General features: G+C 49.8%; 6 protein-coding genes across 6 annotated transcripts; 4 read left to right on the plus strand and 2 right to left on the minus strand.

The window, feature by feature from the left end:
• Positions 1 to 50: 50 nt before the first annotated feature.
• nic96 (linker nucleoporin NIC96) lies at positions 51 to 3,484 on the plus strand (the record flags this gene model as incomplete). Its single annotated transcript, XM_056715139.1, has 5 exons — positions 51 to 511; positions 588 to 1,254; positions 1,319 to 2,300; positions 2,366 to 3,099; positions 3,158 to 3,484. The coding sequence occupies 5 exons, from the start codon at positions 51 to 53 to the stop codon at positions 3,482 to 3,484; spliced, it is 3,171 nt and encodes a 1,056-aa protein (XP_056562761.1).
• A 440-nt stretch (positions 3,485 to 3,924) lies between these two features.
• N7489_009390 (RibD family protein) lies at positions 3,925 to 5,748 on the plus strand (the record flags this gene model as incomplete). The annotated part of the gene is made up of 1 exon (XM_056715140.1): positions 3,925 to 5,748. One exon carries the CDS (start codon positions 3,925 to 3,927, stop codon positions 5,746 to 5,748), a length of 1,824 nt encoding a protein of 607 aa, XP_056562762.1.
• A 349-nt stretch (positions 5,749 to 6,097) lies between these two features.
• N7489_009391 (uncharacterized protein) lies at positions 6,098 to 7,905 on the plus strand (the record flags this gene model as incomplete). The annotated part of the gene is made up of 2 exons (XM_056715141.1): positions 6,098 to 7,024; positions 7,081 to 7,905. The coding sequence occupies 2 exons, from the start codon at positions 6,098 to 6,100 to the stop codon at positions 7,903 to 7,905; spliced, it is 1,752 nt and encodes a 583-aa protein (XP_056562763.1).
• A 375-nt stretch (positions 7,906 to 8,280) lies between these two features.
• N7489_009392 (Chromosome segregation in meiosis protein 3) lies at positions 8,281 to 9,258 on the minus strand (the record flags this gene model as incomplete). Its single annotated transcript, XM_056715142.1, has 3 exons — positions 8,281 to 8,784; positions 8,853 to 8,949; positions 9,029 to 9,258. The coding sequence occupies 3 exons, from the start codon at positions 9,256 to 9,258 to the stop codon at positions 8,281 to 8,283; spliced, it is 831 nt and encodes a 276-aa protein (XP_056562764.1).
• A 341-nt stretch (positions 9,259 to 9,599) lies between these two features.
• N7489_009393 (putative NADH-ubiquinone oxidoreductase 21 kDa subunit) lies at positions 9,600 to 10,413 on the plus strand (the record flags this gene model as incomplete). The annotated part of the gene is made up of 5 exons (XM_056715143.1): positions 9,600 to 9,659; positions 9,742 to 9,758; positions 9,812 to 10,017; positions 10,079 to 10,281; positions 10,339 to 10,413. 5 exons carry the CDS (start codon positions 9,600 to 9,602, stop codon positions 10,411 to 10,413), a joined length of 561 nt encoding a protein of 186 aa, XP_056562765.1.
• Positions 10,414 to 10,680: 267 nt separating this feature from the next.
• On the minus strand, positions 10,681 to 11,456 carry N7489_009394 (nucleoside deaminase; the record flags this gene model as incomplete). The annotated part of the gene is made up of 5 exons (XM_056715144.1): positions 10,681 to 10,757; positions 10,813 to 10,910; positions 10,967 to 11,175; positions 11,232 to 11,336; positions 11,388 to 11,456. The coding sequence occupies 5 exons, from the start codon at positions 11,454 to 11,456 to the stop codon at positions 10,681 to 10,683; spliced, it is 558 nt and encodes a 185-aa protein (XP_056562766.1).
• Between the last annotated feature and the right edge of the window lie 94 nt (positions 11,457 to 11,550).

Raw genomic sequence — 11,550 nt, forward strand, 5'->3', positions numbered from 1 at the left:
TCGTACTTTGCATTTCTTTTTCTCAAAACTCTCGAACCTACCAGCCCTCCATGACTTCCAACACCGGCTCTCTCTTCGGAGGGGGTGGTCTTGGAGCCTCGACAACCCCACAGTCGAACAGCCTCTTTGGCGCAAACAATTCGACAGCAAGTCCTTTCGCAAATTTTTCTTCTACAGGGGCGCAAGGCGCGCAAGGCACGCAAACATCGTCTCTGTTCGGAGGTCAATCTCAGGCCCAGCAACAGCCTGCTCAAGCCGCGACCTTGGGCCAGACGCAGCAAGCCAGCAACCCGCAGACCCAGGGACAACCTGCAACTCAGTCAACACAGCCTGCATTTTTCAACAGCCTATTGGAGCGTGGGAAAAAGCGACCATTGTCATCGGTCGTTCAAAACAACAACTTTGAAGACGTGCCCAGTCTCCAGTTAGGCCTGGATGACATTCGAAGGAAGGCGCGAGAGCTAGGCTCCGCAGGACAAAAGGACACGACAAGCGGCAAGAACAGCAAGGCGTGAGTTTCGTCTTTATCATCTTGTTTCGCTTGTTTAGTTATGGGCTTGGCTAACTTTGCAATATGTTATCAATAGTCATTATCTTCTTGCAGCTTCTGGCATATCCCCGGGACAAGCATTGCGAGACCTCAAATCGATGGACCCCCAGGCATCTCTAGCAACCCCAGCGAGGGAACTAGATCACTTTGACCCAGACAACCAACGATTTTTGCGGAATATCCAGCAACGTGGCCGACAAGTCATGATTGCAGAGGGTCTCACCAGAGCTCAGCGGGACTTCGATGCTTTTCTGGAGGAGAAGGTGGACATGGACTGGGAAGACCAACGTCAAAAAATATTCCACCACTTCGGGCTGTCCCAGAAGGATGCCGCCGGCGCTGGAGGACTGAAAAGTACCACCAGGGGTGCATTTGGACGGTCAGCAAGACAGTCCAAGCAAACTGGAGCTGCTCCAGCCAACGGACCCTCAGCCGCATCCCGCAGAAGCGTATTTGGGCGTTCTGGTCTCGAGAAGTCGGTGATTGGCACACCTGGAGCCGGCTTGGCAAGCCGTCAAATATTTGAAGACCCAGCAGAGCGAAATGAGGGGACTGTGTCTCAGTCGCCTGATCTCAGGTTCCAACGGGAGAAGATGGGACACTACGCTGAGAAGGTTCAACAGTTGAACCTCGCCAGGCTTCAAGGAAAATGCTATCCCATACTCGACGAGTTTTCGTACGTTGAGGTGCAAGCCGGTGGTGATGTAAGTCCTCAAGATCTCCCCAGCATACCTGGGGTAGATGTTCGTCCAGCTAATCATTCTCCAGGTGCCTCGGCAACTCTTCAACGCATACCAAGCCTTGATAAGAATTGTCCACGAGAAGCCAAACATCATGAACCCATCGGAGCCCGGAGCAGTGAAGGAGCGACAGTACGCGGAAGATTACCTTGAAGAATCGTCCAAATCTCTCAAAGCAATCGAACTCAAGAAACAAATCCTTGAAGGCTCTAGGAGTTTCCTTGAGAGCACATTCTTCGACGAAGTGGAAACTGCTATTGCCAAAAACCCCCGGGAAGCACAATTGGGAGGAATTCCAACTGTGATCAACAAGATTCGCGCCTATATCCGTCTTCAAGCCGCGAGGAAGGATCTAGCACCTGACGGCACCGAGCTTCAAATGGTGAACCAAGACTACTGCTGGATTCTCATCTTCTACCTCCTTCGATGTGGTTTCGTGACTGAAGCAGCTGAGTACGTGAGTCGGGACAGCGGGTTCCGGTCTTTGGATCACAAATTTGTGACCTACATGACAACCTACGCGCAGAGCAGGAGACTTCCCCGGGACTTGCAGCAAAAAATCAACGGCGAGTTTCAGCAACGCTCACGGAACGCACCTGAAAATACGGTCGATCCTTACCGAATGGCATGCTACAAGATCATTGGCCGCTGTGATCTCTCGCGTCGTCGCTTGGATGGTGTGAAGCAGACCGTCGAGGACTGGATGTGGCTACAATTCAGCCTTGCAAGAGAGGACGATCGCGCCGAAGAGGTTGCAGGTGATGTTTTCGGCCTGGAGGATATTCAGACCGACATCCAAGAGATTGGCCAAAGAGTCTTCACCAAGGGCAACGAGGGACCTGGTGGCTATGGAACTTACTTCCTGCTGCAGATATTGGGAGGAATGTTTGAGCAGGCTGTGCATTATCTCGGCACCTATGCTCCAGTCACTGCTGTTCATTTCGCCATCGCCCTGTCCTATTATGGCCTTTTGCGCGTGTCCGACTTTTACACCTCTGGTGAAGAAATTCGTAAGCTTATCTTCTGCCATGGTATTCTGGTAATTGCTAATCTTGAACGTTCGCGCTTTACGCAGTCTCCTTTACAGTCAAGCAATATCCCCAGATCAATTTCGGATATCTCTTGACCCAATACACACGAGAATTCCGCACTGGATTTGTTGAAGCTGCCATCGATTACTTCACGCTAATCTGCCTCAACGCAGATCTTCCAGGTGCTCTGGGCAAATCCCAAGCGTCAGTTTGCCATGAGGCCTTGCGAGAGTTCATTCTAGAAACCAGAGACTTCGCCAAATTACTCGGCGATATTCGGGCGGATGGTACTCGCCTCAAGGGAGCCATTGAGCAACGTCTCGATTTGATCAAACTGGTCGACCAGCAAGAATTCTTGAAGACTATTACGGTTCAAGCTGCTGCCGTCGCTGATGATAAGGGGTTGATCGCGGATGCCGTGCTTCTGTACCACTTGGCAGAAAACTATGACCGTGTCATCGACATTATCAACCGTGCATTGTCAGATGCGATCGCGGTCGAGCTAGGCAGTGCCATGCCGAAACTGCAGCCGCTACGTCCACGGGTCGACCAAAATCAAGATAGTCAGCCAGAGGCAGTGGAAGCCGGAAGCAGCCTCAGTTTGACTGCCGTGGATGACCCAGGCGTGCTTGCCAAGAACATGATCAGTCTTTACGATTCGGACATAATGTATTATGGACAAATCCGCCAAGTCAACCGTGATGCCTGTGGGTTGCTGCTGCGTATGATGGAAGCAAAGACACAGGTTGAAGCCGGCAGATGGGCGCCAGCTCTTGATGTAAGTGCCTCCAGCACATGGTTTTACTTTATGATTGAATTACTAATTAATGTAACAGGCTATCAACGCTTTGAATATTCTCCCCTTGCAAGCTCAGGGCTCCGTGTCCTATATTCGAAGCACAGCCCAAGCCTTCTCGTCTTTGCCGCCCATCATTTCACGCAACGTCGGGCCTGTCATCATGTGGAGCATCACATGTATTGGCTATGAACGCCAAAAGCGTACCTTCGGGATGTATGACAGTGAAGTGCGCCAAGGATTGGCAGACACTTTGCTTGTCATGGCCAAGGATCTCATGGTCTTCTCGGGAATGGTCAAGTACAAGTTGCCGCCACGAGTCTATGAGACTCTGGCTCGTGCTGGGGCGGATATCGGGGCATATTAGATGTGATTCTTCTGAAATACTGAGATACTTCTTTTTTTTTTTTTGTGTTTAATGGTCTTTGATAATACAATTGAAGAAAATGCAATGATCAATCTTTCTGATCAATATTTTTTAATACTGTTAGGTTCCCCTGGTATGTAGTAGCTCTGATTGATAATTTGTATGCTACATACAACTACGTACATCCATGGATACCTATGTACATGTATATATGCACCTAAGGACATGCCTGTAGATCCGTTGACCTCAGAACGTGGGTAACATGACCGGGCCTTCATGCTTCCGCCCCACTAAGCTCTTTCCTTTCCGGGGCTTCTTCTCCGACACTTTGCTCTGTGTCGTATATCTTCTATCCGGGGCTACTCCCCAGTGAAATGGCCATTTCACCGCCATAGGTGGGAATACGGAATTATACCTGTATTCTGCCACGCTTCCCCAGGATGGACCATGCCTCCAACGCGTCCGTCTCGAGCTTAGAGGCTTCTGGCAGCCAGGTGGGATCCCCGCACAATGTTCCTGTGCAGGCACAAGACGTTTCGGGAACAGAAGAGATCGGACGGGTGTGCGATATACGAGACGCGATGAACGAAAACTTGTCCGAAATCGCAAGCCCGATAAATTTATCCGGTGCCCTTGATAAACAAGCATTACACGGGGGCGAAAACGAGTCAACACTGCACCGAGCGACTATTGGAGACGCTCACAGCAGCAGCGCATCAACGAGTCAAGGCACAAAGGCTACCCCGAGCCTTTTCAACAATCCACCGAACCTGGCGCGCATACGCAAGGTCCTGTTCGAGTGCAAGGACCCGATAGAGATCAGTCTCGAAGAATTTGAGACATATTGGCCTTTTATTGACAACGTATGGGTCAAACAAAGATCAAATGCGAGCAAAGAGGGCCATTGCACCACCGACTATTACATGTGCCGTTTACGGCGTCCAACACACCGCACATCTGAAACTCGCCCCTTGCCAGAGGGCAAACGCCCTCGTAAAAAACGAGTCCGGGAGGGAGGCATCTGTAACTTTCAAATCAAGGTTGTCCGGTTCGAAGGTGCATACTCGACCGTCACTATCGCGAGAACGCCAGGAAGTTGCAGCGTCCACTCTCATGACCTCGACTACATCGACCGAGTGAAACGGAACTCGGGATTAATGGAGTACGCGCGGAAAGAATCTGTGAAGGGATATCTCCCTTCTTCTATCTATACCAAATTCCAAGAAGAACCCGATAAGCTTGGGGAGGCTGGAGGGCGGTTTTTCACTGTGACGGACGTTCGCAATATCTCTGCCAAGTGGCGTATACAAAACCCAGAGGTGAATCTGGTCGCACATGAGGGCTATGAGTACCAAAAGGGTCATGGTATTGTTAAGACTCAAAGCGCCGACGGTGTCAACGAGGTGTCCTCTCAAACAAAACCAACCTCGATCTCGTCAGCTTTACCCCCGGACACACTATCATTCCCTCAATTTTCCCTAGACTTCTTGCATCCTTATCTTCCCAGTCAGTCGGAGCGCCGGGAGTTTCCCCATGTCACATTGTCATACGCATCGTCAATGGACTCCAAGATCTCTCTTCAACCAGGAATGCAGACGGTATTGTCTGGACCGGAGGCCAAATTGATGACCCATTATCTTCGCTCCCGGCACGATGCTATTCTTGTCGGAGTAGGGACGGTTCTTGCGGATAATCCAGGCCTGAACTGCCGTCTGGAAGGGGCCGGTGGATTTGGAGGCCTAGGAAGAATGTGGCAACCACGGCCAGTGATAATTGATCCTATGGGCCGGTGGCCTGTTCATCCTGAATGCCGGATGTTGCGTACTGCTGTTGAAGGCAAAGGCAAAGCTCCGTGGGTTGTGTTATCCCCAGGAGCTCAGATCAACCCCCAGACACTAGTGATGCTCAAAGGCTACGGTGGAGATTTTCTCCGCATTGTAGAATACAATCAACACTGGCGATTACGATGGGAAGCCGTCTTCCGTGCCTTGGCATCGGAGGGCATTAAAAGTGTCATGATTGAAGGTGGTGGTACGGTGCTAAGTGAATTGTTGAATCCCGAGTATACAAGCTTCATTGACTCGATTATTGTGACGGTTGCTCCCACCTACCTTGGCCGTGGTGGAGTGAATGTCAGTCCTGACTCGAAACAAGATCAAGAGGGTACACCTAATGCTGCATTGAATCCTCGAGATGTTAAATGGATGCCATTGGGACAAAATGTGATTATGTGTGGAAAGATTCGCGAAGAAACAACCCATTGATGGTCTATTGTCTCTATTCAATGAGGGATAATTTTATGATTTTATTTTATGAATACATACAGGAAACATATTCACGCGTTTTTACGCGTAACATCAATAAATAGGAACATCAATGAAATATTGAATCAATGAATCTATGAATCAGAGGTGGCTGGGGAGAGAATGAGAATGTCCACGGGTGCTGTTTTGGCTTATGTTTTGGCTTGGCACTGTTTTTTTTTCCCTCCCCCTTCTACCCTTCACATACCTTTCCCTTTTATTCTTTCAATCTCAGCTTCAAACATTCCTTCCCCCACCCCCTGTTCTTTCTCATTCTTTGCTATTTCTAATAGCTGAGTCGTGAGACAGAATGCCTCCTAAGAAGAACACGTCCAAGTCCGTCGAGGCTTCGACGGAGACGGTAAAGAGAAGTACTCGAGTACGCACCAGCGCCAGACAGGCTACCGTCACAAAGACCGAAGAACCAGTGAAAGAATCTACGAAGCCAACTACGAAGTCCACTGGAAAGTCAACGGCAAAGTCTACTGGAAAGTCAACGGCAAAGTCCACCGCACAGTCCACTGGAAAGTCAACGGCAAAGTCCACCGGAAAGTCAACGGCAAAGTCCACCGGAAAGTCCGTCGCAAAGTCCATCGCAAAGCCGACTGCAACATCTACCAAGTCAACCGCGAAGCCGAGCAAGATGGCAACTGCTACAAAGTCTACGTCCACCGCGAAGAAGCGCAAAGCTGATGAGGAAGAGGAGAAACCTCGCGAAATAAAAAGATCTCGTGTCGCGCAACCCCGTCAACCAAAACCGAAAGCCAAGGTTGTCATCAACGAAGCCCCAAAAGCTAAGCTGAACGTTTTCGTCTGTGGTGAGGGTAGCTCTGGTGAGCTGGGCTTGGGCACAGCTAAGAATGTTATCGATGTGAAGCGCCCACGTTTGAACAAGCTTCTGTCTGCCGAAGAGGTTGGAGTAGTACAGGTTGCTGTTGGTGGTATGCACTGCCTAGCTCTAACCCATGACAACAAAATCTTTTCCTGGGGCGTGAACGACCAGGGCGCGCTCGGAAGAGAAACCGAATGGGAGGGTGGATACAAGGACATTGAAAATGACAGCGATTCCGACTCAGACGATGAAGACAGTGGACTAAACCCGAGAGAGTCTATTCCAACTGCCATTCCGGCTACCGCATTCCCCGAAGGCACTGTTTTCGTTGAAGTCGCCGCTGCCGACAGTGCCAGCTTTGCCCTGACCGACGATGGCCTGGTCTATGGCTGGGGCACCTTCCGAGTAAGATGATCTCTGACTACCTTGGATACGATTTCTTTTACTAACAACGGTTCTAGAGCAACGATGGAATCCTCGGATTCGACGCGTCTTCTCACGTTCAAAGGACCCCAACTTTGATCCCATCTTTGAAGAAGATCACACACCTGACTTGCGGAGCCAATCACGTTCTTGCCCTGAACGACCAAGGTCGCGTCTACTCGTGGGGTTCAGGACAACAAAACCAGCTCGGTCGCAGGATCGTTGAGCGCAACAGATTGAATGGTCTTCAGCCTCGGGAGTTCGGTCTCCCCAAGAACATTGTCCACATCGGGAGTGGCTCGTACCACTCGTTTGCTGTCCACACCACTGGCAATGTCTATGCCTGGGGATTGAACAGCTTTGGTGCAACGGCCCTCCGCGAAGGCGCCGGCGACGACGAAGCTGCTATCGTGCACCCCACTCTTGTCGAATCACTTTCTGACAGAAAGATCTCCCAAATCTGTGGCGGCTCCCATCACTCGGTTGCCATTGCTGGCGATGGTGAATGCTTGGTTTGGGGCCGTCTCGATGGTTTCCAAAGCGGCTTGAAGATCGATACCCTTTCTGACGATGCCGTTATCAAGGATGAGCGCGATCGCCCCCGTATCCTAATTGCCCCTACCCCCGTTCCTGGCATCAACGCTAAGGTTGTGGCCGCTGCCTCGGATCATTCTCTCGCCATCGATGCCGATGGCCGCGCATGGTCATGGGGATTCTCCGCTACGTACCAAACTGGACAAGGTACACAGGATGACATCGAGGTGGCTACCGTTATTGACAACACTGCTACTCGTGGAAAGAAATTGAACTGGGCGGGTGCCGGCGGTCAGTTCTCTGTGTTCACAGAGCCTGCCAGCATGTAAGGTCAATACATTCAATTGGCACCCTTTATTGTAACATCTCATGTTTCTTTTCCCCTTCTACGTGTTGTCCCGTTTCCAGAACAGTACGGTGAAGAGTTGCTTTGCAATCTCCAGTTATTCTACTCAGTTAGCACGTTATTTGAAATTAATTCTTTTTCTCTAATGTGATCCCAATGGCTATTCCTAGTAATTCTTGTTTTAGACTTGTTCGGCGTCCGGTTCTATATATACATGGCCCAGGTGATCTGATTAAACCTTGGAAATATGTATGGTCTGCCAGTAATTCAGCTGGCTTATCGCTTAGGTAGCTTATTCCTGGTGCTGAACATATCCCATCGCCGTCATTAAAATTTATCATACAAGGTGCGTTCACAACTACATCCCAAGCTCCTTCATGACTTCGTATTCAGCATCATAGTCGTCGTTATCGCCATCTGGTGCCCGTGGAGACGAGGCCCGCACGTTGGGGCGAGAATCAGTCATTGGCTCATCCTGTTCTCTGAGGAGGTCCTCCAAATCATCATCCTCGGGCTCAGGCTCAGGGTAGCTGGTTGTAGCCCGCGCGCTCTCGTTCGGGTCTGGGATAAACAGGTCTTGGTCGGCAACACCTTCCTGGCCTCGAATGATCGCGGCTGGGCTATGATTGGAATCCGCATGGTTCTTAGGGACGTGGCTATCTTCGAGTTCTTCTCGCGTGGGTCCAGAGCTATCGAAAAGTCTTGGTTTCTCCTCGTCTATCCATTCTCTTCGCATGGCCTGAATGCGTTTTGAGTGTCCCAGTTTCTCAATCATTGTCAGACCGTCTGCAAATTTTGCGCGCGGAAATAGATCATCGAGCCATAGCTGGTAAAAGTTGAGCAGGCGTGCGGCGTCCTTGAACTATACCGAACTCAAATCAGTTACACTAGCCACACCTTAGGTATGTCCGATAGATAGAACCAACGAACCTCGTGCCCTTTGCCCTTGAATTTCAGCTTATGTTTGGCAGTATGTCGCAGTTTTGGTATGCCCGGTTGTGAGAGTAAACTAGCCTGTTCGTCAGCACTGTTGCAGCCCCAAGTGCTCTCCCGAAACAAGATAAAGAAAGAGGGTTGAAAGAAAGAGGGTGGCATGTGAGACTCACCGGCCCTCATCTAATTTGGCCACAGGTTGTCGTTTCTTTGCGACTTTGACTTCTTCGTCAAGACCCAAACCAAGTGCAGAATCACCTGTCCCAGAGGCCTTGGTGCTGGTGGTATTTGGTACATTGTTATCCGGAATAATCTCATCCAAGCCGATATCATAATCGAAAAGATCGTTTAAATCACCCGCTGTCGGTGAGCTTCCTCGCTCTGAAACGTTCGCGTTCGCCATAGTTTCAATTGCGCGCAGATACTGTTGTAGGTGCAAGTATCGGGGTATCGATTTGAGAGAATCAGATGACTGGATAGTTGACCCTCAAAAAGGAAAGTAAAAAGGAGGGTGACACTCGGATTGGAACAATTCAATTTCCATGTACTCTGGGATAAGATACTAGTTAACTTGGGATCGCAATCAAATCCCTTGACGCGTGACGCGAGCTGTATCGCTCTGATTGGCTGCTGCTTGTCTTGTCCGCCTTAATCGTGCTAGGCCTAATAAGGTTAGCGTTCTCCTCTCCCTCCAACTCCCAGAACTTCAACCTCGAATGCTTGAACATCCACACTTCAAGCAACATGGCGACCGATACCAAAACAGCCATTGTGCCCTCTAAGCGGGCTAACACCGACTACCCGGTATGATTGATCTAATATGGACCGGGGCTACTACTTTTCCCAGGTTGCTCGCTTGCGTACGTCTTTTGCTAACATCCCACAGTTGATCGATTCGGACCCGTACGATTTACCCCGGATTCTAAGATTCTGTCACAAGCTCACATCTTTTTCAGGCATTTGAAACGGGTGTTCGGATATGCCCGGCCTTCCGACTGGGCCGTGGCTGGCGGTATGGCCTCGGCTGCTCCCATCTCCTTCTGGATCATGGAGAGAGCAAGCCCGTCGCATGTAGGCCGTGGTGGCTTTGCCCCCGTTATGCGACTCGCCACAGCTGTTGGTCTGCTTGGCGGTCTGCACATCCTCTATCAGCGATCCTGCCGTAAGCCATATCCCTCCACCTGTACCCTCCACTTCTTTTTTCTCAACTCACACCTTCACAGAGCGCTTTTATGGCTTCACTGAGAATGCTAGAGAGGTCGAAATGGATACTCGTGAGATGGTCGACAAGGTCAAGAAGGGCGAGCCTCTTTACGGTAAATCCCAAATGTCGTCCTATCTACAAGGCATGGCAGCCCGCAACTCGCGGTACTCAGAACTTTTCATCCATGTTGTCCCATGGTTCAACTTTGTCAACCATGATCAGGTAAGCCCTCCATTCACGTCGATCTGAGAGGGATGATGTTGATTATTTTCGTATCAGCATGGCGTGGACACTGCCAAATACTACCAGCAAGCCGAGCAGGAATTGGAGGCAGAGCGCACTGGCTCTTCATGAATATACACCATCAGCTAGAAAGAAAAAAGAATGATGGACAGCCTTTCCGTTCAGTGTTGCAGATTTGTACACATATTCGATTTTGTGTGTGTTTTTAGGGGCGCAATTGATATTCACAATACAGATTCCCGTTCTGATCAACCGTGAAGCTTTTCATATTTATATGGAGATTTCCTTTGCCCGGTCGTATTCAAAACAGACTCAATCTAGCCTGGAAGGTATTGTGTAATAAAATTATGTCTGGAGACCGGATCCGAGCCTTACAGCCTACCAGGTCGGTGACGCTTCGTCATTTTCGAATCTGGTGTTCAACTCCCGATTCTTTTTCGGTCTGGGGTTGGGAGCTGATATATAATCAGCAAGTAATCAAGGCTGGAGTTTGTGCGTCCTAATTCCTACCTTTTTCGTTCTCCTGTATGTAGAAACGACGGAGCAACATGATTGCTTCTTTCTCAAACAGCCCACCGTAGACAGGGTATGATGGGTCAATTGAGGGACTGGATCCTATTAGCCTCGATCGGTCGACGACGTTGTCTTTTTTCAGAGTACTGACTCGGAATGTAATGAAAGAACACCACCAGTGCCTCCAAATCGATCATTGGCGCACCCAAAGTACACACTGCGGATGCGGTACTGCTTCAGGGCGGAAGCACACATCACACAGGGTTCGACCGTAACATAAAGATCGGTGGATTGCAATGCCGACCTGGGGTGGCTTTGAAGCATCTCTGCGATCGCTATAAACTCGGCATGTCTCGTTCCCTAGGGGGCGGTCAGCGGTTTCTATTTAGATATCCATGGATTTAGCAGTCACTCACATTCATAGATCTGTTTGTGTCGTTCATGCCATACCCCACGATTTGATCGTTGTGCACCAGAACACAGCCAACGGGAGTTTCGCCTGACTGAATAGCCTTCTCGCCCTATGTCTGAATGAGCATATTTCGATTCTCCGGCATCAGCGAGTTTCATACCATCAACAAGGCTTGTTTCATGAAATAACCATGTTTCGAACCCTCCAGGGAGTCACCCTTGAACTCCATGGCCAATTCGAAATTTATCTTCTTTGCGTATGTTAGACTTCTTAGACTTAATTGACTTGACTCCAGTGCCTGGTGAGGTATCTCATGGTCGAGA

This window comes from Penicillium chrysogenum, assembly GCF_028827035.1.
Source record: "Penicillium chrysogenum strain IBT 35668 chromosome Unknown utg000005l_segment0_segment0, whole genome shotgun sequence".
Classification (NCBI taxonomy): Eukaryota; Fungi; Ascomycota; class Eurotiomycetes; order Eurotiales; family Aspergillaceae; genus Penicillium; species Penicillium chrysogenum.